Below are 27,939 nucleotides of genomic sequence, written 5' to 3'. Positions count from 1 at the left end.
GCTGGAATAGACACATGGAGGCTTTGACTAAAAGAGAGGTACCATCTTTCAGGTGGACTTCAAACACTGGAAGAGGAGAGGCAAAAGAGAATGAGAAGATCAATTTGTCAACCTTTCTCCCACCTTCATCCCCCTCCCCGTCCCCCCACTCACAGTTGTTCTGAAACTCCTAAGATGCATTTGTCCCCAATGATGACGCCTCTCTAAGAATGACCAGCTGAGTTGTGTTACGGAATTTGGCCATCTCAGTAATGCACTCTCTTGTATTGGTCTTTCTCTTTCCCTTAATTAATTCCCCCTTTCCCTCACTCTTCATTCCCTGGAATTGTACACCCCAATAAAGTATTAACAGATAGACTCTTTTGCCTTAGGCTCTGTTTTGTAGGGAACTTGGGTTAAGACTGTTTATTAATTTTTGACAGATAATTTGAGCTGTAGGCCACATTCTGTAGCCAGTCAATTTCTCTCTTTGCTCTTTCCACTCACTATAGTAGAAAATCCAAATTTACAGTTGCAGGTTGTCAGGGATGGCAGCAAGTTTTGGTGGCTCTGACAAATGGTTCTGGATTGAATATGGTCATAGAAACTATGAAGAGATTTCCCACTGAAGACTACTTTCATCGTTCAGTCAGATGCTAAATCAAAATCCAGAAGGTTGAATATTTCAGCTTGAGAGATGGCAGCACATGGATTCCCAATTTTACTCTTATCGCATTTGATTTTGGAAAGTGTTTCTTCATGTCCTTATGGTTCTCATTCTCTGAAGAATGTAGAAAATCAAGTGATGGAAAAAGTCAAATTCTTAGTGATTATGCTATTTGCACCATGCGCTGGCCTTTGTAATACATCCTAACTTTTGTCCTTAACATTAAAAAAGCATTTTTTAAAACCCTGAAATAATAGGTTTATCTTACTCAAAAGATTTAAATTATTGCTAAGAAACATGACATAATTAAACACCTAAAATCATAGAAATGGTCTTTACAAGAATTATGAGAACCATGATTTTATTTTTATTAGACACATTTTAAGTTTTATTAGACACATAAGTTTAATGAAATTTAACACGTTTTAATAATTCTTAATATATTGCTATGAAAATTTTCAAACATACCAAAAAGTTGAAAGAATTGTACTGTGAACACTCATGTATTACCTAGATTCTAAAGTTAACAGTTTACTGTATTTGCTTTATCATATATCTCTCCATCTATCTATACATCTGTCCATCTGTTAATGTATCTCATTTTTGATACATTTCAAAGTATAAATTGCAGCATTCATACCATTAACTAGAGCTCAAAATTTTTTATAGTTCCTTATAAAAATAAAATTCTTTATATATAATGAAGGCACAAAGCCTAAGTGTATTCTGTGAGTGTTGACAAATCTAAACACCTGTTACCCAAACCCCTACTGATATGTACAAAGGTACCATCACCCTGGGAAGCTCGCTTATGACTCTTCCCAGGGAGTTCTCAGCCCCATCTTCCAGAGATGATCATATTCTGATTTTTTTCTCTATAGATTAATTTTGCCTGTTCCAGAGCTTCATATAAATGGAGTCATAAATTGTTCTCAGTGGACTACTTTTTATAAGAACTTTTTGCTCAGAATAATGTTTTATTTAAAGATTCACCCAAGCCATTGGGTATGTCAGTGGTCTATTCTTTTATATTTCTGTCTTACTGCACTGTATGAATATACCATAGTTTATTTAGCCATTCTCCTATTGAGGGACACCTGAGCCATATCTAGTTTGAGCTATTAAGAATATAGCTGTTATAAACATTCTTGTAAAAGTCTTTTTATGAATACAGGTTTTTGTTTTTCTTGGGTAAATCTCTAGGAGTAGAATTTCTGGGACATAAGTTTAGTAGATATTTAGTCTTATAAGTAACTTCCAGGCCATTTTCCCAAAATGACTGAAGCACTTTACAGGCCATCAACAATACCTGAGAGTTTTTGTTTATTCACAGCGTTGGCAACACTTGGTGTTGTCAGATATTTTACTTTTAGCCATGTTAGTGTGTATGTAGTGGTATCTCATTATGGCTTTAATTTACACTTACCTGATGGTGTTGAGCAATTTTCATATACTCATTAGCCATTTGTATATTTTCATATGTAGAATATTTGTTCAAATATTTTATTCATTTTATATTCAGGGAGTTGTCCTTTTTTATTATTGGGTTATAGAAGTTCTTATATGCCCTAAATACTGATTTTCTGTGAGATATATGTTGGCGAATATTTGATCCTAGTCTTCCTACTCTATGTCTTGTCTATTCATTTTCATAACAGTTTTATTGATGAACAGAGGTTTTTTTATTGCAGTGAAGCCTAATATGTCATTTTTTTCTTTTATAGTTATTGTGATTTATTCTGTGATCTATCTAAGAAAATGTTGCCTTCCCACAAGTCACAAAAATGGTGTTTTATATTTCCTATTATAGGGTTTAAGGTTTTATCTTTTACATTAACCTTATGATTTACCTTGAATTAATTTTTGTGTATTGTGTAAGGGAGGGGTAGAGATTTACTTTTTCCTTATGGGTATCTAGTTTCCATCACTATGTAGTGAAAAGAATTTGCCTTTTCTATTGGATTGCTTTGGTACCTTCATAAAAAATCAGGTAAACCTCTGTAGAACACTCTACCCAACAATAGCAGAGGACACGTTTTTCTCTGGTAGACCACAAAACGAATCTCAATAAAATTTAAAATGTTGAAATCATGTAAAGTATGTCCTCCAACCACAATGGAATGAAATTATAAATCAATTTTAAAAGGAGATTTGGAGAATTCAAGTATATGGAAATTAACACAGTGCTAAATAACCAATGTGTCAGAGAAAAAAAACTATAGATAAAAATTAGAAAATTTTAAAAAATAGTTCAAGACAAAAACAAAGAGTATCAAAACTTACAAGATGCAGTGAAAGCAGGGCTCAGAGGGAAATGTATAGCTATAAATGCCTATGCTGAAGTAAGAAAGATCTCAAATCGACAAACTGACTTCCATGTTAAGGCGCTAAAAAAAAAAGAGCCGACTAAACCCAAAGGAAAAAAAAGGAATAAGTAGTAAAGTCAGAGTGGAGATAAACTAAATAAAGCATAGAAAATGCAGCAAATCAGCAAAGCCAAAAGCTGCTTCTTTGAAAAGATCAACAGGATTAAGAAGTTAGACAAGAAATTACTGAAATCAGGACTCTTACTACTAAACTTAAAGAATTAAAAAGGATTCAAAGCAATTACTACGAACAATTGTATGACAATAAATTAGATGACCTAGATGAAATAGACAAATTCCTAGAAGCACACAAACTTCCAAAACTGACTCAAAAATAAATAGGAAACCGGTAACAACTAAACAGATTGGCTTAGTAATAAAAAAAATTTCCAACAAAAAAAACCCCCATGTTTTTACTGGTGAATTCAACCAAACATTTAAAGAAAGAACTAATAACAATCCTTCTCAAACACTTCCATAAAATAGAATAGAGAATACTTCCTAATATTCTATGAGATCACAGTACCCTAATACCAAAGCCAGACAAATATATCATATGAAAATAAAACTGAAAACTGCTATCCCCTATGAAAATAATGAGAAAATCCTCAATAAAATACTAGCAAACCAAAACCAGCAGCATATTAAAAGGATTATATATGATGACCATGTAGGATTTATCCCAGGAATGTGGGGTTGGTTCAACCTGCAGAGTGAATCAATGCAGTACATCACATTAAGAGAATAAAGAAAAAAAATGATCATATCAATAGATGCAGAAAAAATGTTTTAGAAAATCCAATTCCCTTTCATGATTAAACACTAAACAAACATGGCATAGAAGGTAGCTTCTTCAACCTGACAATGGGTATCTGTGAAAAAACACAGTTAACATCATCCTTAATGGTGAAAGACTTACAGCTTTCCCCATGTATCATAAACAGACAAGGATATCAACTCTTGACAATTCTATCCAAAATTATACTGGAAATTCCAGCCAAAGCAGGTAGGCAAGAAAAATAAATAATAAAAGGCAAACATAGAGGGAAGGAAGAAGTAAAATCTTTGTTTACAGATGGCATAATCTTAATATATAGAAAATTCTGAGGAACCCAGAAAAAACATATTAACACTAACAAATAATTTCAGCAATGTTGCAAGATGCCATATCTGTATTTTAAAAATCAGTTTTATTTGTATATACTAGCAGTAACCAATAAAGTCAAGAAGACAACTCCATTTACAATGCCATGAAAAAGAATAAAATACTTGGAAAAAGTTTAACCAAGGAAGTACAAAATTTACACACTGGAAATACAAAACATTGCTGAAGTAGGTTATAGAAGATCTAAGTAAATGGAATGAGATCCCATATTCATGAAATGGAAGACTTAATATTGTTAAGATGGCAATACTCCCTAAATTAACCTACAAATTTAATGCAATCTCTATAAAATTTCCAACTGCATTTTTAATATAAATGGACAGGCTGATTTTAAAATTCACATGGATATGCAAAGAATTCAAAATAGATGAAATGGTCTTGAAAAATATTAGAGGACTCATACTTCCTGACTTCAAAATTTACTATCAAGTTAGAGTAATCAAGACAGTGCAATATTGGCAAAATAGGCTAGATAGATAGATCAATGGAATAGAAGTGAGAATCCAAAAAATAAACCCAGACTTCTATGGCCAACTGATTTTTGACAAGGATCTAAGATTATTCAATGAGAGAAAAAAGTAATCTTTGCAACGAATGGTGTTCAGACACCTGGATATATACAAGCAAAAGATAAAGTTAGACTCCAACCTTATATCATATGCAAAAAAATCAAAAACTTAAAGAGCTAAAACAAACTCTTGGAAGGAAACAAAAATGTAACTCTTCATGACCTTGAATTAGGCAATGGTTTCTTAAGTATGATTCTAACAGTATAACCAACAAAGAAAAAAGATCAGTTGGACATCATCAAAATTTAAAACTTGTTGATCAAAGGACACTATTAAGAAAATGAAAAGACAACCGAAAGAATAGGAGAAAATATTGGTAAATAATATCTGATAAGGGTCAAATATGCAGAATATATAAAGAACTCTTACAACTCAACAATAAAAACACAAATATCCCAATTTTTTAGGTGGTCAAAGAATTTAAATAGACGTTTCTTCAAAGGAGATATACAAATGACCAACAGGCACATGAAGATAATACTTCATGTCCAGTGGGGTAGGTGTAATCATAATAATGTTTTTAGTGGAAAATAAGAAATAAATCAAGAATTTGGAGAAACTGGAACTCTCATACATCGCTACTGCAAATGTAAAATGTATCTCATACATCAATATAGCCACTGTGGAAAATGGTTTGGCAGTTTCTCAAAAAGTTAACCTTGGAGTGCCCTTATGATCCAGGAATTCTTCTCCTTAGTTGTATACCCCCAAAAATTGAAAACATGTTTATATTAAAACAAATGTTTATGGCACCATTATTCATAATAGCCAAATCGTGCAAGCAATCTAAATGTCCATACCAGATGAATAGATTAACAAAATGTAATATATCCATGTAGTCAAATATTATCAGCTATAGAAAAGGAAGAACTGCTAACACATGGCACAATGCAGATCAAAGTGGGGGATAATAGAATAATTGAAAGAAGCCAGACACTAAAATCCACACATTGTATGATTCTATTTATAAGAAATATGCAGAATAGGCAAATCCATAGAGACAGGAACTAGATTAGTGGTTCCCAGGGGATGAGGGAGAAGGAACCGTGCGTGACTGTGAACAGGTACTCGTTTTGTTTTGGAATGATGGAAATGTTCTGGAATTAGATCATGGTGACAGTTGTATAACACTGAAAATACACTCAAAAATATACTTTAAAATGATGAATTTTTTTGTTACGTGAATTTTACTTCAGTACAGAAATTTTTTTTTTTAATTCACTTGACATAAACATGGGTCTATGTTTGGGCTTTCTAGTCTGTCCCAGTGATCTGTTTGTTCTTTACACCAGCACCACACTGTCTTGGTTGGTTATTGTAGCTTTACTGTAAGGTTTGAAGTCAGACCACCAGTCTTCTCATTTTATTCTCCTTTTTCAAGATTGCTTTAGATGGTTTGCTACACCCCTTGATTTAAAAACCTGGATATGTTCCTTCCTGTTCACAGCAAGCACACATCAGCATAGAAGAGCATTCTTAATACCTGCTCCCATTTCTTAGCACAGCAAATCAAAAAATGTGCACTTGATGGCTATGACTTGCTTGCATGCACAGAGGTCAATATTTCCTGTAGTATTTAATCAAGATCAAAAGGAACCTTGTTCACTCCCAATTGCCTTTTCTTAATAAATCAGTCTGTGGATTGGCGTTCAGACCTTTGTGTATATGTGGTAATACCTTTTCTTGTTGCATGCATGCCTGAAGATCTGTCAGTATTTATTACAATGTACCTTTTCCACTTTTACCTTAGTTCCAAAAGGCCATTGCCCAAGTTTCTGTAGATCAACAAATGCTCATGAAGCACTTCCTCCTCCTACATATACCACAATATGCCAGCACCTGATTCATGCTCCACACGTCACTGGTTTTTTCCAATTGTGAGCCTGTATGTGAGAGCATAGTTGTTCTTTCATATGTGTGCGCTACTGTTGTTATGCTAGATCCATCCGTATCATTTGATAAAGGCATTTTACCAATAGCTTGTTCTTCTTTCTCTCTAAGTATATTTGATTTATTGGGAATCATTTTATAAGCTTCTCAGGAATGATACCTATTTCTTCCTATGCTATGAGGAATGTGACTCTGAAGGGTGCTTAGGCAGTTTTGGTCTCTTCTTTGCCTTTAGCAAAATGTTTGTCAATTTCATGCTGGAAAACATTATTTTATGTTTTTTATGGAAAATGTAAATTTATTGACTAGAAAAGTCAGTGTATTTGGAGAGAGTTTTTTTAATGTAGTGGTTTCATACCACTATTTGACAGTTTCATATCAGACAAAACACTTAGAATTGAGAGTGAATGGCTGACTGGCTCAATAAAATCTGATTTTCAGATTCATCACAATTCTTCCTATTACTATTTCCTTTTTGACTGTGTATGAAAAATCATCACACTGGTAACTATTCATGTCCCAGCACAAAGAGACTCACAGTATCTGCACTGGGGCTGCCACTCTCCATGTTTTAGACGTTCTTACAAGTTACGTTTGGAATTGTGACCCTTTCAGTTTGTTGGCGAGTATTAACTACACTGGTTATCTGAAACTAGCCCAGACAGAATAACTGGTACAGTGCTAGTAGTGCATAACCAATGTTTAAGAATATAATGATCATTAAGATTATAACTAAATTCCTAGAAAATCATAATTAAGCTCCTATTTCAAACATGTAGAAACAGAATCGTTTGAAACCTTGTCCCCTGAAACCGTGAAAAAACCTGGAGAGCATTTGGTAGACTACCAGAGACCACAGATAGGCCCAAGACCACTTGGGAAACACTGGTTTATAGTCCTACATCTCTACTAAGACACAACCAAAATGTTTAAATACGGCCAGCTAGCAAGCCTATCTTCTCAAAATGCTTCACTAATGTGTTACCCAACTTCGCCAACAATCTGTCCCCATGCTTGTTGAACAAGGTGCAGTTCTCAACACCTCCCAGGCTGTTGAGCTTCATGCATTGCCAAATTACCATCAAGAAAGCTTCTGTTTCCTACCAGCTGTATGTGAGAAAGTCCATCTTTCTCCAATTCCTCATCAACTTTGAGTACAGAGAAGTTGCATTTCATATGATGTTTGGATTTTAAAGACAGGACTTAAAGCAAAAATTCAGATACAGTCTGAATGACTCTTGAAGACCTCTTATGTTGTCTATGAAGTACAGAGAGATAAGGCCACAGCTCTTGTCTCAAGTGCAATCTATATTTCAGGTGATTTCATGTTCATTGAGTGGAATGGTGAACAAAATCACCCCAATTGTTTTCATTGTGATTTTTTTCTCCCTTTGTATTTGTCTTTGAATTCTGTTTGAATTCAGATAAATGAAATATAATTGTTTTGTGAATTGCTTTTCCGTTTTAAAATTTAGAATGCTCATCTTTTTCTTACATTAAAGGTATGATTACCTTTTTATGACATGTATTCTTTGATTATGTTTCCTAATATGCCATTTATTAGCATGGTGTAGTATGTATGTGTTTGTATGTATGTTTGTGTGTTCTGTTTATGGCCCTCCCCACCACTAGATTACCTAGGTAATATCATAAATTTAATTATAGAATATTTTCATTTTTTTAATATTTTTTAATATTTTTAAATTTTTTTTATTTTTTATTTTTTTAAATTTAAATATTTTAATATTTTTTAATAAATAATAAAATTTAATAATTTCAAGTTTTTAATCTTTATGGAATTCCTTTTTATATACAGCATGAGATAAACTTCAAAGTTCATTTCTTCTCAAGAACTTAAATAGTTATCTCCTAGAGAGACATCCTTAAAAGTTCTCTGATGTTTTTATATTTTCGTGTTCTGTTTTTCATACAAGACTTTAAGCTCTCAATAATATGAAAGATAGGAAAACATCAAGATAAACTTTTCCTGTAACACACTTGTGCCCATGGCTTATCCTTCCTCTTGGAGGAGAATGGTGCTACTTCAATGATTTGGTTATAAATAAGACAATGGAGAAAAGAAAGAAAGTTCAGCTCCTAAATCCTGCGGCAAAAGCTGTTAATTATTTCCTGATATCCACCCTTGCCTTCCTCCTTAATAATGGAACTCCCAGTTCTTAACTGGGTATATGACCAACTGGTCTGTACAATTACTAGCTTCCTTGAAGCTGGGAAGAATCTGGTCTTTGTGAAATGTCCTTAGGTGTAGGAGAAATGACTTTTCTTGCCCCTGCTCCTTTATTGCTGGCTAGGATGGGGATACCATGGCTGGAGCTGAAGCAGCCCTGTTGGACTGTATGGCATCATGTTAAGGAGAACAGAGCAAAGAGGCGAGAAGTAGCTTGGGTCTCTAACTTTGTGGACCTGGCATTTCAGTCCTGAACTGCCTGATCTTTCTCTTCTTTTACCCAAGAAATAGAATTAAGTTCTAGCTAAGGGAAAATGTTTTTGTTCTGGATTGGATTTCTGCTACATGCAGCTGAACTGAATCCTGAATGATACAGAAACACAGGGAGGCTATGTTTTATTCAGTATTATATTCCCTGGACCAGAACATATTAAATGCTCAGTAAGTGTTTGTAGGAAACATAAATGTACATTTATAGGTAAGGTAGTTGTGATTCTGAGAATTTCAGGTAGGTTGATATCCATACTTTACTGACCTCATCTTCTGTATTTGGGTCTATGACTGGGACCATAAAGGAAGCATGAGACCCTCTCAGCTTTGTTTTGCATAACAGTCAGCTTTCCTAAATGACTCTTTAGAAGGACCTCTTTTACTTTTTAAGAACAGGCAAATCTGGGAGTGCTCACCACTATCTTGATAAATTTTCCCTTTGAGTCACTATGAATGGATGATGGTGAGTTACCTAGGGTAGATCCCAGACAAGCTCTGGTACTGAGATGACAGCTCTCTGCAAGGTTTATGTGTCTCTTTAATTGCAGTTACATCCATTTTCATTCCCTGAGGGCCCATCTTTATGGTGAAATGGGGAGTTGGCTGAGGATGTTGGAATTGAACATTCCTGGCTAATTATTTAATTTTCATCTGGCACAAACTGAAGCCTCCTAAGTTTAGTGAGGACTGTAAGTCAGTTACCTTCCTTTGTTTCCAAAGAGCCTACCATGTATAACTAAAAACAAACACACAGCTCTGTTCTTCACCTTGTCATTAGCCCTGGCCAATGAAGCTGCTTTTCCCTTCCACCTGCTGTTCCTGCAATAAGGGCAGAAAACATCTAGTGCTTCCTGATGGAAAACTGAGGCATGGGTAAAAATGGAATGTAGACATAAGCACTGGCCTCTCACACCCCCCTTCCTTGCGCATGCTCAAGCCCTCCTTTATTTCATCTATAATTTACCAATTAATGGCTGTGAATATAATACCCAAACAACCCAGTGAGGAAGAGATCAGGAAACGGGGGCTTGGAGGGGCAAAGTTACCCACCTAAGGCCACACAGCTACCAAGTAGCAAAGCAAGGATTTGAGCCCAATTCTGCCCTGGTTTGACGTAGTGCTGGACTTTGGATATATTACCTTTACTGCGAAGAAAGTTTTTCACTTCCTTCTTTCCTTAAGGAATTCCTATTTCCCTTTCAGAACCCAGCACGGGTGCTGCTTGCTCAGGACACAGTCCTAACCCAATGCTCCTGCAAAACCTGCATCTATATTCCAATAAAACATTCATTTTGAGTATTGTACTTACTATGTGCCATAAACGTTCTACTTGGATTACTACTTTAATGCTCACAAGCCTTCTCAGGGAGGCTACTGTGATCATGGACAATCTATGAGGGGGAAACTTGAGTAAATAGAAACAGGTTTTTGATTTTGAAGCTCATGCACTTAACCATTATGGTATCATGCTTTACAGTGCATGTATTTATTAATTTGATAATGTCCTGCATGGACTCTTAAGTTCTTGAAGACCAGGGGCAGTTTCTTATTCATTCTGCACTCTCAGCAGGTAGTACTGTGTGACATGTAAGCAGCACGAGCTCACTGACTAAAATCTCCCACCCACTCTGTCGGTCCTGAGTGTGTTCCCGCTATGTGAAATGGGGGTATTAATTTTTTGGAAAGGACCTGGTTCCTGCAAAAGTGCACCTACTGTCAAAAAGAACTGTAGATTTATCTCCCTGCAGCATGCACATAACCCAGAACTTGGGTGAACTTTTTTCTAGATGCTTCTAGAAATGAATACTTCTATGTGATGAAAAAAATCTCTTTCAAACAAGTTCCCACACAGGATGTTTTTTATAGCCTGGTCGTCATTAGTGCTGGTTTTCCAAGTGAAACTTCCCTTGCCCCCTTCTGGGAACATGGTAGGGTTCCCTTTCCCTTCTCCCCTTCAGTTCCATCGAGACCCTGTGACTTGCTTTGGCCCATGTGATGTGGACAGAGTGACAAGTGTTACGTCCAGGTGGAAGCTTTCAGAGCCCCTGCATGCTTTCCCACCAGTCCGATGACCAGCAGCGTTTGAATTAGGACTCAGAAGGTCACAACCCCACTGCTGGAAACCTGCAGGGCACACCAGGGCAAGCAGGAGACACACCTTGGTTGTTATAAGCTGTGAAGACTACGGAGTTGATTCTTATCACAGTGTAACAATGTACGTAGCTTGTCGGAGACACTCCTGCACGTCTTCAGCCGAGTGATTCTTGGCATTTTTATTTTACACTGAGGAATGAAAAAGGAGAGTCGTTAAGCTGAGGCTTAACCGCGAAACTTTAGACCCACTAGAAGCATAATGACTATCATCGAGTTCAAGAAAGTGCTAATTCAGAGGGTGCTGCTACTGACTGTCCTCCATCCCCCCTTAAGGGCAGAGAAGGTTGACATGAGCCCAGACTATCTCAAAGGGAAATTAGATGGGTGGGAATATCCTGAAGGCCAAATGGTGGAATGATGTCCTGGCATCTCCTTCCTGCTGCTCTTCTGAGATCAGCAGAAATGTGAGCCTGACCTGAGACCGTGTAGTGAGAGTGTGCCAGGAGGGTGGGGGTGCACCTGTCGCTCTCGGGGTGTGCCTTCTGGCTTTATGAGTTTATATCTTCAATCTTGGCTGTTTGGAAGATTCATTTATACATTTAACCAGATTTTCCCAGGGTGTAAATTCCCCCCAGAGATAAATGAAACACTTTTAGGGATACGATCAGTCTGTGAGGCCACCAGGGTACTATTCACTGCTTTGCAGCAGCAGTTTACCAAATGGTACCCTGGTGACTTAGGGAATGCGTGCACATCTGTAAAAGGCCTTCTTTCACATCCAGGGATGCACTCTCGGAATTCTTCCTGCAATGCATGGACAGCCAAAGGTAGAAAATGGGGAGAGCAAGGCCCCCTAGTTGCTCTCCTGTTCCCATAACACTCTCATGCTGGGCTGCTGTGTCAGTGGAAGATAAGCCAAGGTAAATTAGTGAAGGTCAGGGCTCAGCTCCTGAGTGTGGCCATTTCCCCTTGGTTAGAGCCACCTCCATTGGGGACCATCCCTCCCTAAGGGGCCTGCTGTGTTGTCCAGGATCCCAAATGTCAAGGGCTGCCCCGGACCACATTCCCGTGCAGACAGCTCATGCTTTAGTCCTGTCTTGTCTCTCTCACCTCATCAACATAAAACTTGTTATTTTTGCTTCTTCTGGATATGAAATGTATTAATTCACTCAAGAAATAATTAGCAACCACTTATTATATTCAGGATAAAGTTTTGGTTAATCACACAGGTTCTTGTTTTAAATGCACCTGAGTTCAAGTCTTGGCTCCACTGTTTATTGGCCTTCTGCCTCGAGTCCTCATTTGACCCACGTGTAAATAGGTGTACCTAACAAAAGTACCTCCCTTCTGGTGTTATAGTAATGATTAAATGAAACAATATATATAAAGAGTATAATAAAGTGCTGAGCACAGAATAAATATTAGCTATTATTCTTATATAATAATCTAGCTATATAAGTGCCAGATTATATACACATCCACCACAGTATGTGCCAGGCAATGAAGTGCTAGAGATAGAAATATAAACAAGACCTTGTTCTTATATTCAATACAGTCATACTCTACAGGAATGATTCCCAAAGTGTGGTTCCCCAGCCACTAGTAGCATCACTTGGGACTTGTTAGGTAGATGAATTCTCAGATCTCACCCAGATTTACTCAATTAGAAACTCTGGGGCCCAGAAATCTCTTAACAAGCCCTCTAAGGGACTCTGACCCGCACTCAGTTTGAGAGTCTCTGCTTTCTTTTAGTGGAATATTCCTATCTTCTATCTGCAGAGTGCTTAAAGTATACAAAATGTTCCTAGTCGCTTTTAATAATCACAACAGCCCTGCAAAGAAGGAATGGTTATTTCCCCTATTTTCAGCTGAGGAATGGAAGGTTCTGTAGCATAAGTAGCTGGCTCACTGACAGGGCTGCACTTGTGCTTGGGAATCCATCCCTCAGGGAAGATTGACCTTCCAGCAATTTAGAATAAATCTCAATTAGCCTAAGCCAATTCTTGTACTCCCAAACCCTTTATTTATTTTTTATTTTTTATTTTATTTTATTATTTTTATTTTGGTATCATTAATGTACAATTACCTGAACAGCATTATGGTTACTAGACTCCCCTTATTATCAATTCCCCCCCACACACCCTATTACAGTCACTGTCTATCAGCATAGTAAGATGCTATAGAATCATTACTTGTCCTCTCTGTATATACTGCCTTTCCCGTGGCCCCCTCCCCCTGCTACATTATGTGTGCTTATAGTAATGCCCCTTTTTCCCCCTTATCCCTCCCTTCCCACCCATCCTCCCCAGTCCCTTTCCCTTTGGTAACTGTAGTCTATTCTTGGATTCTACAGATTTGGCCATCCTAACTGGTATGAGGTGATATCTCATTGTGGTTTTAATTTTCATTTCTCTGATGACTAGTGATGCGGAGCATCTTTTCGTGTGCCTGTTGGCCATCTAAATTTCTTCTTTGGAGAAGTGTCTGTTTAGCTCCTCTGCCCATTTTTTAATTGGCTTATTTGCTTTTTGTTTGTTGAGGTACATGAGCTCTTTATGTATTTTGGATGTCAACCCCTTATCGGATCTGTCATTTATGAATATATTCTCCCATACTGTAGGATGCCTTTTTGTTCTACTGATGGTGTCCTTTGCTGTACAGAAGCTTTTTAGTTTGATATGGTCCCACTTGTCCCAAACCCTTTTTAAATGGTTGCTTTAGGAGTGGGATTGTGACTCAGTCTGGCCAACAAGCATGAATGCAGATCTATTGAGGAGTTTCTGGGGATTGTTTTCTCTTTTTTTAAAAAGAGCTCAAGGACAAGATTCACTCTTTTCCTGTTGGACACAATGCCTAGAGCAACAGCAGCTACTGTATCACCATGAGGGAGGTATTGTGAGGCCCAAGCTGACATTCAGAGAATATCAACTAGGGGGACAGAAAGGCCCTTATCAATATCAGTGAAGGGCAGAATTAGCTGTAGGACCATTCTGTCATCAGACCTCATATCATAACAGATATTTCTTCTCAGTCAAGGCATTCTGAGATGGGTTTTCTGTTCTTTGCAATGAAACACAACCTGATAAAGTCCCAAGGAGAAACACTGGCCAAGGGTAACAGAGCTAAAGCTGGTCATCAGAACTCATGTGCTGAGGTTTGAACTTTCTTTCCATAATGTAAGGTGCTGATGAATGGATCCTGAAGGGTGATGGTTCTGATAGTTGTTGAGCTGAAACTCTAGGTTGTCACATCCTTATCCCCAGTACCTAGAAAAATGCCTGGCCTACAATAAAATGTAACTAATGTTACTTCTACTTATATGATGCCCTAAAAGAAATACTTATTGATAGAAGGAAGGGCTACATAATTGCATGAATAAACGAATGAGTAGGACTGTTGAGGGGTTGAGGGCATATATACAGTTCGTGTAGTCTCATTCTGTAAAAGTCAGTTTAATGGGAGTCTTACATGCCTTAACACAGATAAGCTTTTACTGTAAAAATGTCAGATTTCAGTGGAGGAAGTACTGGAGAGGAGGGAGGCTTATGCTTCTTATGGAATCCCTGCCTGTAAGAACAGAAAGGGACTTTGTGGTTACTGAGACCATCATGTTAGAAATAAGGAAACTGAGGACTAGAAGAAGTCAGAACACACAGGGTCACAGAGATGGTTGGAGCAAAGCCCAGACTTGAACCCAGTTTTATTCTGTCTCTAGAACATGGGGGTTGAACTTTTGGCTCTCAAGACCTCTCAAAGTCCTCAAAGGCCAGGGCCCTTGCTTTGAGAGAATTCTGCTGACTGAAGTACGGAAGGACCCCCTTGTGGGAAGACGGGAGTCAGAGGCAGCCCATGTGGGAAAGGAGGGCTGCAAGCTTGCCACCCACTGCTCCCCAGACTATTCTCGTCCTTCTTTCCTTTCCCTTTTTCTAGTTTCTTTTGAATCATGTGTTTTTCTTAGTCTTCCATTTGTACACAGATAGAATCAGCAAATGTTAGATTTGAAAAGAACACTACAGATCATCTGGCCCAGCCCCTTTGCTTAATTGATGAGGAAGCTGATGTCCAGGGAGAAGAAGGCGATTGTGCAGGAACTCTGGACAGTCCTAACGGGTGCATCGCGCAGCGGAGGGCGAGTTCTGGTGTCATTCCAAAACTGGGGAGGTGGGGTGGGGGGAAGACAGGGCTGCCACATACCAGCTCTGTGCCCCCAGAGTTGTGTAATCCTAGCATCAGTTTCCTCAGCCATCATATGGCAATGATAGCAGTAGCTTGTCCTTGCGGTGGTGTGTGGGAAATAAGTGTAAAATGCAGGACATCTGTTTAAAGGGCATAAAGGGCCAGTGCCCAGTAGTTGGTGGTTGTATAATAGTATCTATTATATGCTAATGAGGAGGATGGATGACGATCAAAAAGAAAAACCAGGTTTCTTAATTCTTATTTCCACTAGCCCATCCATTTTTTTCCTTTTTGTTTTTCTTTTTCCCTAGCCTGAGATTTAAGCTTCGTTTTTGTTCTTCATTTTCTTATTATTTGCATTAGAGAGAAAAATGTGTCTAAGAACATGGGCACTGGAATTAGACTAGGTTGAGAGTCTGTTTTCACCAGTATTAAGTGCGAAGCTTTGATCAAACCCCTTATAATCTCTGTAGAGCATGGATTCCACCAGTCAGTCCCTAACCCTGGGTGATGTAAGTAACATGCTCAAGACATGTTGATTTTTCCCGCAGCCCAGGAAGCATACAGGCAAGGATTCCAAGGCTTAACTATGCTCTGGGGCATCCCCGAGATTGAACAGTGGCACTATTTGCCCAAATGGACCAAGTCCACATTAGCTTGAACCCTGCCTGATCATGTGCTTAAGGTTGAAGCTGAACGCTGACCGTGTAGTGTCTATCACGTGGTCAAGGAGTGGCTGACAATGAGCATACAGTTGACCACGTTTGGGGCCCACGTTCGATGGAACCATGTTGGTTCCCATCTTAAAGGCCGAGTCTGTCCTCAGAGATCCTTTTGCTCACATTAAAAAAAAATGACGCTTTCAAGTGACCTGTCAACCAAAATAGAAGAAACACCCATGAAATGGCTGTTAAACTTGGGCTAGTGAAGCACCCTGTGGCAGAGGGAAGGGCACTAAATGGGGAGCTCAGAGTCCCAGGTCCTTCTTTCCTTCCTTCAGCCACCTACTCTGTGAGAGACTTCGTCCACGTGCTCACTGACCTCTCCCGTTTCCACACTGACACTTAAGCACCCTTCCTTTTCTCTCAGTCCACAGCGTAATTTCTACATTTAATGAACTTGCTCAGCACCAGAATATTCCACCCATAACATCTTCCATATTGAACATCTGCTTTTATCCACTCTTGAAACAAAGCTCTCTCCAACACTGCATTTTTAGTAATGCCAAGTATTCTTTCAGCAAATGGAATTGCAGAGGGGCCTTAGAAATCACCTAGTTCATCAGATGAGAAAACAGAAGCCCAGAGATGTTTAGAAACTTCTCCAGAGTCACACAGCTTTTTGGGCAGTAAAAAAAAGGCTAACACTCCTCCTGCCTTCAGCCCCCTGTGTTGCAACAGTGGTTCGAGCATGACAAGGCATCCTTTTTTGGTCATATCATCATGGAATGAATGGGAGGGTAACAGCTGTGCAGGGGCCCAAGGCTTTATTTTCTTTATTGTGACATTTCCCTGGGAAGAAAATATTTGTGGATCTAGCTTGTGGATGTGAAGTAAGTGTCAAACTGAAATGTTACTGACTCTATAGTGTTTCCTACTCTGATAAATGCATCCAATATGTTCCTAGTGAGTCATCTGCAGGATGGATGTATCTTTTTCTTTTTCTTTTTCAGACACTGACATTTTCGTTGTTCTACACGGTGCTCCCCCTAAATCTACATATGCAGCATTATAGAATTTCATCCAGAAATTAATAATTTGATTGGTTATTCAAAGTCTCAAGCATCCTGACAGCCAGCAATCAATTGAAGGGGAAAATAATATGCAATCTGATGATTTATCTTCTTTTTCCAACAAATGAGCTTGTCTATGAGCCAGACAACATCTTGTGAAATTAATGGAGGATGTTTTGCTTGATCACTACATCCAGAAGATAACTGAAATATATAAAGGATTTTCTAAAACATAGGTCAGTGCTTGAAATATAATCTTCCTTATACACAGAAAAAAATCAGAAAGGGAGTATGATACAATATTTTTATTTTCACAGTGTCATAAAGAGATTTAAAAGGATTCCCAACTGAAACCTGTGAAATAAAATTAGTGATGGAATAAATGAAATGGGAGTTTTAAGATTAAAAAATATGCTGGATTCATTAAAAAAATGTGAGCTCCTTAGTGGCAAAAACTCTGCTGAGAAGAAGCATGGTTTACAAAAGACTAAAGTCATTGATTTTAATTAACCCCAAGTATCCCTTTTTCAAAATGTGTAGCACAAAACAAATACCTTAGAACAGATATTGATAACAACAGTTATGAAGTCCTTTATCAGTTCTATGTATTTCCAGAACTTTGAATGACAGAAAACACCAAGAAAAAGACATTTCCCAGTGTACAAATGTATAGCAAACATGAAAATAAATGAAACCAAAATGAATATGTACCTCGTCTGTGCAAGTGTCCTGTGCCTTGAGATGGTAAATCTTCACTTCTAAATAACACAGCAGAATCCTATACTCCTCTCACAAGTTCTTCAGGAATGTAGACATTTAGCAATTAGCACCCACACCAGTGTTTTCACTTTAACCATAGACAAGTAACAAACAGAATCACCAGCAATTCATTAGAATTCAACACTACGCAAATCTCTGTCGGTACCTCTTTATGAATTTGACCTGAGGCTGCTCACTAGAGGGAACTGAAATTGCACCTGACAGTAATGTGCTTTAACTGTAGAAGGTCTTAAAAGATAGGGAGTTCCCAAAATGAAGAGGAAAGGGACCTCCCCAAAGCTGTGGTCAGAATTTCGTGTTTGTGTAATGAACAGCATGTGGTTTAGCATCAGTGGCTCTCCCACGTGGCTGTTCATTAGAATCACCTGGGGAGCTTCTACCACTCTGAGCCTGGGCTGCACCCAGACCAATTAAACCAGAATCTCTAGGGGTGGGACCCAGGCATCAGTACTTTTTTAAACTCCCGCATGATTACAATGTGCAGCCAAGCTTGAGAACCTCTGATGCACAGAATAACCATCTCTGATGATTGGATTATTGGCCTAAATTGTTCACTCTCCTGTAGTAGCACTGCCCAGTCACACCCTTGCCCTAGGCTCTTGGTGGACAGACAGTGCTCCCCCACTCCTTGATTTGGATTTAGCCATGTGACTTGTTATGGCCAATGGGATGTTAGCAACTGTGATGCATGCACAGGCTTGGCATGAGCTTGGTTGATGAACTTGCTGTCTTGCACGCCTGCCTTTTGCCATGAGCAGAACAGGCCTCAGTCAATCATAGCCCCAAGAAGAGATGTGCAAAGCAGACCAAAGCCCCATCAGCCCCTGGAGCCAAGCTCCCCTGAATCCTTCTGACTGCAGATGTAAGAATGAGAAAGAAATGCTTGTTGCTATAAGCCACTGAGTTTGGGGACTGTTTGTTAGGCAGTACTGTTATAATAATAAGTAACTGACATACCTGAAGGAGACAAAAGGTATTTAGGTGGGTATTTAGTGAGATGGCCAACTACATTGCTTCTGGCATGGCAGAGGGGGACAACTCAGAGCTATTTCTAAAGGAAAGCTTGACCCATAATATCTACTAGGATGTAGCTTTTTGGAACAGTGCTACTGTCTTTTTCACCCTTCTGATCTGTTAAGCAGAAAATAATTCCTGCTGATTGCTTACTCAGTTTCACACAGGCTCTCCATTTCAATATCTCTTTCCCAGGGCAGAACTGGAATTCTGAATCATCAGAGACCCAGGCTAGTTTGACAGCTTTTTTTTTTTAACTTTTTCTTTTTTCCTTATTTTTAATTTTAACATTGGAAAACATTTCCAAGTTTTCCTGGACAAAGAGAAAAAAACCTTCTCTCTATAAAACTACCACCACAATAATGAGACAGGTACAGACTTCGTTACCATAGGGTTCCTTACTTGGTGCTGAGAAATCTGTGGTTATGCTGGAGATCTGGGCCAAGTTAGGCACACAGAGGCATGCATCTTTTCTCTCATAAGAAGAATTCTCCTTTAGGATTCATAATTGTTCATATATGGGCATTTATAAATCAGATGGTCTTGAATCTAGACAATGGTCCTCAAACTTGAGTATGCACTAAGATCACAAGATGGCTTTTTGTAACATAGACTGCAAGGTCTCACCCCCAGAGTACTGACTCTGGTATGACAATTTGTATTTCTAATATGTTCCCTGCTGATGCTGCTGGTCTGGGGACCACACTTTGAGAACCACTGACTAGGGTGAGAAGTATGTAAGTTGAATTATATTCTAGCGGGGACATTGCCTTGATTAGGGAAGATTATGGTATATTTCCTCAGTGGAATAATGTCCATGTGTAACACTACAAATAGGCTGACCTAAAGAACATAAATGGAGTGTGTGACCTCAGCTCTTTGCAAAGAGTCCATCTGTTACCATAAGCAATTACCAAATACATATCTTTAGTCCTGACTCCAGGAAAAACAACTTTTCTGGGGAGCCTCCCTTGATTTCTCTAACAAGGAACATTGGCTCCTTCCTCCGTAGCACTTCACCTGAACTTGTCCTATGACATTTAATACTTAGTATCTTAAAGTACAGGATAATATGGACTTGTCTTAGCATCTCATAGAAGATGTACAATCTACTTGATTCATCTTAGAATCCCTTACAGCATCTTTCCCTAGCAGGTACGAAATAAATACAGAATCTAAAATCTCAGGGAGTATCCATGTGAGGGTAGCTCAGAAGTTCAGAAGATTAAAGCTTGAAATGAAGAGCCTGCACTGTCCAATATGGTAAGGACTAGCTAGGAGTAGCTATTTAAATCCAAATTAATTGAGGTTAAATAAAATTAAAAATCCAGTTCCAAATTACAGTAATCAGGACACAGAGGTATTGGTGAAGGAGCAGACAAAAAGGATCAATGATCAGAACAGAGAGCCCAGAAATAGACCCACATAAATATAGTCAACTGCTCTTTGACAAGGGAGAAAAGGCAATACAATGGGGCAAAGATAGTTTTTTGCAATAAGTGATGCTGACACAGCTACACATTTACATGCAAAAAAGAAAATGAACATAAACACAGAGCTTACAAGCTTTCACAAAAATTAATGCAAAATGGATCATATACCTAAACACAAAACTATACAACACCTGAAAGATAACACAGAAGAAAATCTAGATGGCCTTTAGCATGGGAATGCCATTTTAGATACAACATCACAGGCTTGATCCATGAAAGAAAGAATTGATAAGCTGGGCTTCATTAAAATAAAAAAATTGTGCTCTGAGAAAGATAGTGTCAAGAATGAGATGACAAGCCATAGACTGTGAAAAAAAATACTTGCAACAGATATATTTGATTAAGGGCTATTATCCAAAGTATACAAATCAATCAAAATAAAAATCAACAATAAGAAAACAAACAACCCAATTAAGAAAAGGGCAAAAGACCTGAACCTCACCAAAGAAGATATATAGATGCCAAGTATATGAAAAGTCACTTCACATCGTATGTCATCAGGGAAATATAAATTAAGACAACAGTGACATACCAGTACAAACCTATTAGAATGGCCAAAATTCAGAATGCCAACACCAAGGCTGGTGAGGATGTGAAACAACAGAAACATTCATTCATTGCTGGTGGGAATGCCAAATGGTGCAGCCACTTTAGGAGATGGTTTGGTAGTTACAAAGCTCAACATTCTCTTACCACATAATCCAGCAGTTGGTAAATCCTTGGTATTTACCCAAAAGAGCTGAAAACTTATGGCCACACAAAACCCTAATGTTGATGGCAGCTTTATTCATAATAGCCAAAACTTGAAATCAACCAAGATGTCCTTCAGTGTGGGAATGGATAAACTGGGTTATATCCAGACAATGGAATATCATTTGGTGCTCAAAAGGTATCAGCTATTTAGCCATGAAACTACATGGAGGAACTTTATACGTATATTGCTAAGGGAAAGACACCTGTCTGAAAAAGCTATGTACTGTGTGATGTTCTGGAAAAGGCAAAAACTATGCAGACAGTGAAATGATCAGTGGTTGGTTGGAGGAGAGAGAGATGAAGAGGTGGACCACAGAGGATTTTCAGACAGTGAAACTACAGCACTATCTATAATGGTAGACACATGTCATTATACATTTGTCCAAAACCGTAGAAAATACAATACCAAGAGTGAACCATAATGTAAGCCGTGGGCTGTGGGGTGTAATGTATCAGTGTAGATTCATCAATTGTAACAAATACTCCAGTCTGGTGGGGGAGGCAGTGGTGTGTGGGGGCAGGAGGTATATAGGAATGCTGAGCCTAAAACTGCTCTAAAAAATAAAGTTTACTTAAAAGGAAAAAATAGTCTAGTTCCTCAGTCACATTAGCCATATCTTGAGTGCCCAGCAGCCACGCATGGCTAATGGCAATCATATTGGATGACACAGATATGGTTCTATTGGAGAGGCTCCTCTAAGAATCTCCAAGTCACTTCCATGTGTGTTATCTGACCCTCACCAACTCTGCTGTGATATAAGTGATCGAAAAAGCAAAAAGGTCCTCACAACAATTTGATATATGGGGAGATGGAACTTCAGAGTTCAGTAAATTGCTCATGGCAACGTGGAGGAGCCTAGTTTATGAAGTAGCCATGAGACATGAGAAAGCACCTAGCCTCTAACAAATACTCAATAAATTGTGCTCCTTTTCTTGATGTAGTCACAGTTTTTCTTCTTCCTTTTTAACTATACCTCATCCATTCACTCTTTCAGTCAATAAATAATGCATTTATCATGTGTTGGAAACGGTGCTTGGCCCTGAGAATGCACAGGTGAACAAGAGAGACAGGGTCCCTGCCCTCAAGGAGCTTACAATCAAGCCTTCTTTACCCTGTGTTTTTCAAACCCAGCCAAAGAGATCAGTGAGCTCATTATCAGTGGGATCATGATGGTTCTGTGAAGGACACTGAGTCCAATACATCACCTCACCTCACCCAGGTGAAGCTTAGGTGTTTCAGGTTGGAAATGCTGAGATGCAGGATCCTGTTCCTTAGGTTGTCTGGCTTTTGTCTCTTGTCAAATGCTCTCTCTGATTGAAGCCCGGCAGTCTTGGTTTGTTAACCCAGAAGCTAACAAAGGGAACCTAAGCTGCTGAAGGCAGGACCCTTCTAGTTCCATCCCCTGAGGAAGATTATTCACGCCTTTGATGGTAGTCTTCAGGGCAGTTGAAGCCTCATTACTGAATACCACTTCATTTTCGCATGCATATCTTACCTTCTCTGTCAGACACAATCATTTTGCCTCTGTTTCCCTTACATCCAGCTCAGTGCCCTGCAAATAGAAGCATAGATTTTGTAAAATGACAAGACAGATGTTAACTCTTGACCCAGGGCTGCCCCCAGCTGAACCTTAGTAATTACTCTAATTAAATCATTTTAATACCTACTCTGTGCCAAGTTTGTTCCATACCAGCATGGTCTCAGAGATGTATAAGGTAAAGTGCATCCTAATTTTTTGTTTTCAATAGCCAGATTTTAAAAAGTTAAGAGATGAAATTAATTTTAGTAATACATTTTATTGAACCCAACATATCCAAACTACTGTCATTCCAACATGCAACATGCAATCGATATAATGATAATTATGGGACACTTAAAATTTTTGTACTGCCTTCCAAATCTAATGTGGATTTAAACATTTATCATGCTGTTCAATTTGAATTAGCCACATTTCAAATATTCCATAGCCACAAGTAGCTAGTGGCTACTGTATTGGACCATGCAGTTTTATATGGTGTTTTGTTACATTCTGTAAAATGCAGAAGAATAGCAAAATTTGGAGTAACAAGCATTTTGGAAGGATCTCTCATCTCCCCCTCTGAACAACTCCTCGTCTATAGAAGAGGTGACACAGGCACAGAAATGCTTAGTGACTTACTCCCAACCACACTGTTAGTATGCGGCAGAGCTGGGTCTTGAATTCAGCTAAGCTGAAGCTCCCACATCACCCCATGTATTGACTGGGTGGTCTTGAACAAGAGAGGCATTTTCGTTTCCTCATCTACAAAACAAGAAAAGGGGTGGAGGATATTATCCAGAGTGGATGCCACATGCTTTAACCTTCCTCTTTATTTCCTAGCCTGGCATTCCTGTTTCCCATCCATGAGGACTTCAGGTTTATGCCATTCCTTCTGTAATTTGAACAGAGGGCTCTTTTTTGCCTGGACTTCCCTGGTCGGGGCTGCCCTGACTACAAACCTACAAACATTGCAGCAGAATGGAGCCCCTTCCCTGGCCAAGAGCAGTGAGTGCTGCATTTTCATTTGGGTTTCTTCTATTTTCAGCATTTAGTCCAGCTCAGCTTTTTGATGCTTTTTTGAAAGAAAGAAAACTTGTTGTCTGGGCATTCAGTTTTAATTTTCTGTCTTCTTTGTTCTTAGGCATGTCGTAGAAAGCTCTTCTCTCCCAAGGAAATTCTACTACATATTTCCATAATTTTCCTTCTCTCCCTCTCCAAGAACTGCAAGGAAAATAACTGTCAACTTTTTTTTTTTGCATAAATAAATTTTAACAGCACATACATGTCAGCTAATCTTTATCTGGGAAGGAAAGGCTTATTTCAAGTGATTGAAAGTTGAAATGCTTACGTTTTCATTCTTGTGGTGTAATGGAATCCCTGTGTAGACATGCTACCTTATAATTAGTTTATCAGTTCCATTCCCCAGATCCACTAACTCTAATGAGTACCTACTGTGTACAGGGGCAGAGGCGCTGTTCTCCAGGAGCATAACCCAGGGAGGGAGGGTAAGGCAAATGTTACATGACACACAGCACAATAGTGTGTGGATAGTGTCTACCAAGCAACCTAAGAGGGGTGCAGAGTCCTAAGACTGCCCAAATATTTGGTGTAGGGTAAATCAGGGAAGGTTCCACAGAGGGGCTACCCTGTAGAATGGATCTGAAAAGAAAGGTAGGGTTTCAATAAATAGAGAAAGCAGGCTGGGCGTTCTGGAAGCAGAGACTTAGGCAAGTGTCCCTGGATCCCGCACTACAAGCAGGAGGAGGAGGAAACAGCCCGTGGCACGGCTTGTGGATCACACATGGACTGCAGGGATTATGTAAGGATAGAAAACAGGTTGGCAAAGTCCTGGCATGAGTGTCACACTCCCGGCCTCCACCCATGGGAGACAGCATTCATCAATCACAACCCACATCTTTCCCACCAGCCTCAGGAGTTCCTTCCTGACAGGAGATCAGTTTGCCATCCCTGGTGCAGGAGTGTAGAGATCAGTGAGGTAGAGCCTGGAATACCGTGTTGACTAGTTAGTAGTTAATTGGATAGGCAATGGGGAGCCATTAAAGTCTTGTAAGCAGGGGAGTGACATGGTGGGAAATGAGAGCTGTAGTTCAGGATAATTAGCTTGGCAGTGTTATCTGGACTGGATTAGAATGGTTATAAGAATGAAGGCCAGTTATTTGGAAGGTAACTGTAAGGGTTTAGGTGAGCCATAATGTCTGGAACTGGAGTGATGGCTGCAGAAGGAGAGGCAGATGTCACAGAGGAAGAATTTAAAGCACTTGGCAACTATGTTAGGATGTGGAGAGCTAGGGGCAGGAGTGAGTGAGGTCAAAGCTAACTCTGAGGTTCCTACTAATTACCTTGGAATAAGAGAAAAGTAGTGTTACCATCAAGAGGGGAGACTGGAATTGGCAAGGAAATAGTCTGCAAAAAATGGATTTAGGCTTTTCTCTTCTATAGAGCACAATTTTTCTGAGGTATTGTCTGTCAAAGAACTTAGTGGTACAAAGTGAAATAACTATTTTTAAGCAAACACTGTTGACCTTTGTCAATGAGCAGAGTCTAAGGAAGTTTCCCATCTTTCCAAATATTTGAAAAAACTGGAAAGCCTTAATTAGTCATCAGGGAAGGCAAGAAATATAAACCTAATCACTGTATTTCCAGGTTTCCAATGCTTCCTCAATCCTGGTAATTTACACTTTAGTAACAGTGATTGACAGTTAAGGACTGTATCTAACTCACTTTTATTTTCCCCTTGGGGAAAGCACTTGAGTTCCCAATTGTTTTAAATTGCAGAAACAGTAATTGTTTTAGAGAGGAGAAATGGCTTTTTGGGATTGGAATTTATTGCTGTTTATTGCTGAAAGGGATGCAGATTCTATCTTAATTGACTAAGGTCACTAGGGCCATTTTCAGGAAGGTTTTTCCAGGCTGAACAAATACCAGCTTAGTCAAAGGAGAACAGCAAGAAACAAACTGAAGGCCCAGGCAAACAGACTTAACCAAAAATGTTAACAAGTTGCTACTGGTACCTAAAAAGGAAACAGGGATATTTTTTTAAGCCACCTGCATCCCAAACAGAATTATTGTTGACATTTAATATGAAAAGTCTTCTCCCCAAATACTCTAAAATAAATATGGGGCAGTGGATGCATTCTGAGATGCTCCCTGCCCCAGAGGACCTTGTTTAAACTACGCACTTTGACGCATTTGTTTACTTAGAAAAGTCAAGTGTGACAAGCTAGGTCAATTACATCAAGAACATTATTAACAGGCTAACCGATTGTAAATGGTGTGAAGGCTGCTTTGGAAATCTGTGCTTTGATGTATGGGGAAACCCACACATCTGATTTGGGACGGGAGGAGACAATCATAGCATTGTTTGTAGGCGCCAACAGACAGGCTAAAGCCAGGGATCCTTGCAGAGACAGGATTAAGGTATCAGAACTGTTCACATCTCATTTACATCACTCCCAAGAGTGGACCACAGGTTTTGCTGATTAACAGCACAGACCATAGCAAATAGCATTGTGTGTTTGAAATCAGACCAAGAGCAGTAACAGTAACACAAACCATGTGTGAAGTCTGGCATATGGAGGTTCCTCTTAAGCTATTATCTAACTAGGTTTTTCCCCTTTTCTTTTTTAAAAGCATTTTCCAAACCAGGAAGTCAGCAAAACCCGAACGTTCCCCAATTCCTTCCCCTACAAATACACATATTTATGTCATCTTCTGGTATATAATCATATTTTTTATGGTCAAAATTGGTCATCCTTCTGAAAGGAAGGTGGAGGTGTGTGTTAAAAACGTACTGATTTCATCCGTGTCCCTGCAGGCAAAAGGAAATGGTGGTTTGAGTACTGAGGCAGCAAAATCAGGATACTACCACCTGAATGTTTTCCACTTACCCAGTTTGCATTGTTCTTTAATATTGGAGTTTAGGGTCAAGGTAACACTGCTGGGATTATCTACTTTCCTTGGGTTTCATTGAGCACTATTATGTGATGGGTGTGTTTCAGTGGAAGTGGGTATAGAATGATGCCTACAATGATGTGACTTATTAGGAGCTGTTAATTACCTGAGTTTTACCATCCAGACATTTTTAATGCCTCTCCAGTATATCTTTTCTGGATGAAACTGTAGGTTTAATAGCAAAATTACCAGCAGGAATTGAAAATTAGCAGACAGCCATGCACTGGATGCACTGTGGCATATTTTAATCCAGTTTATATAGTCCTCTACCAAACAGGCCAAAGTTTTCTTCAGTAGAAATTGCCTTGCCAAGTGGTTTCTAGATCCTTTGCAGAGGAAACAGTAAAGGATCTGAAAGAGGCCTCTTTCAACAGAACCAGGAATTGGATGCCTATGGCAATTCTATACTCACAAAATCTGCTTTAGACACAGGTATCAAACCAAGATTGGAAGCCCACTGGACGGCCCATCCCAGAGTAGGAAGGGCCAGTCCTTCTTCCATCTTCTGCCTGCCCTGGGGAGTTAGCTTAGGTTCAATTTCTTTTTAGTTTCTCCCCAGTCCTGGGCTGAACTGGCAGGGAAGCTACCTGCGATTCCCCAACGTGGATCATCGGATCTGCCTCTCTCCAGGCTGGCCGCCGATGGGGCTGAGTTCTGTTCCCGAGAGAGTCTCCCAAGTAGGCGCAGAATCACCTCGCGGATCTTGGTTTCTGTCCCCGGGCTGGGGAAAAGGGGCGGGTTGCCGCACGGGAGCCTCTCCCCCACTCCTCCCCTCATTTCCCCACCTCCCCAAATTGGCAGCCAGTCCGCGGCTCTCGGCCCGGGGTCCGGAGGGTGGGGAATGTGGGTGTGGGGGCCGGCGGGAGAGGCTCTCGCTAGCGCTGCCCGTGGCCAGACCCGCCTCCCAGCCCCTCTCGGGCGCTCACACTCGCGTCCACCCAGACACGCTCCGCGCGCTCCCTCGCGCCCTCGCCCGCCCGCCGCCGCCGCCGCCGCCTGCTCTCTCGCTCGCCGCCCCGGTCTCCTTCTCCCCCCGTTTTTTTTTTTTTTTTTTTGGTACCATAGAGTTGCTCTGAAAACAGAAGATAGAGGGAGTCTCGGAGCTCGCCATCTCCAGCGATCTCTACATTGGGAAAAAACATGGAGTCAGCTCCGGCAGCCCCCGACCCCGCCGCCAGCGAGCCGGGCAGCAGCGGCGCGGACGCGGCCGCCGGCTCCAGGGAGACCCCGCTGAACCAGGAAGCCGCCCGCAAGAGCGAGCCGCCCGCGCCGGTGCGCAGACAGAGCTATTCCAGCACCAGCAGAGGTAGG

General features: G+C 39.7%; 1 protein-coding gene and 1 long non-coding RNA gene across 2 annotated transcripts in view; one reads left to right on the top strand and one right to left on the bottom strand.

Annotated features, from left to right (window-relative positions):
- LOC118969672 (uncharacterized) lies at positions 1 to 27,826 on the bottom strand. The gene is made up of 6 exons (XR_005057545.2): positions 27,689 to 27,826; positions 27,216 to 27,349; positions 23,296 to 23,418; positions 22,633 to 22,689; positions 11,253 to 11,377; positions 1 to 66 (listed from the first exon to the last, which is right to left on the bottom strand). It is a non-coding gene; the product is annotated as an uncharacterized lncRNA (long non-coding RNA).
- Positions 27,716 to 27,939, top strand: part of RORA (RAR related orphan receptor A) — a 674,793-nt gene continuing 674,569 nt past the window's right edge. The window contains exon 1 of the mRNA XM_037004228.2: positions 27,716 to 27,934. Within this exon, the coding sequence (XP_036860123.1) occupies positions 27,769 to 27,934 (166 nt within the window). The 5' untranslated portion in view covers positions 27,716 to 27,768. The remainder of the gene's footprint in view (positions 27,935 to 27,939) is intronic.

This window comes from Manis javanica, chromosome 8, assembly GCF_040802235.1.
Source record: "Manis javanica isolate MJ-LG chromosome 8, MJ_LKY, whole genome shotgun sequence".
NCBI classification, from domain to species: domain Eukaryota; kingdom Metazoa; phylum Chordata; class Mammalia; order Pholidota; family Manidae; genus Manis; species Manis javanica.
This window is presented reverse-complemented; position numbering and strand designations above follow the sequence as displayed.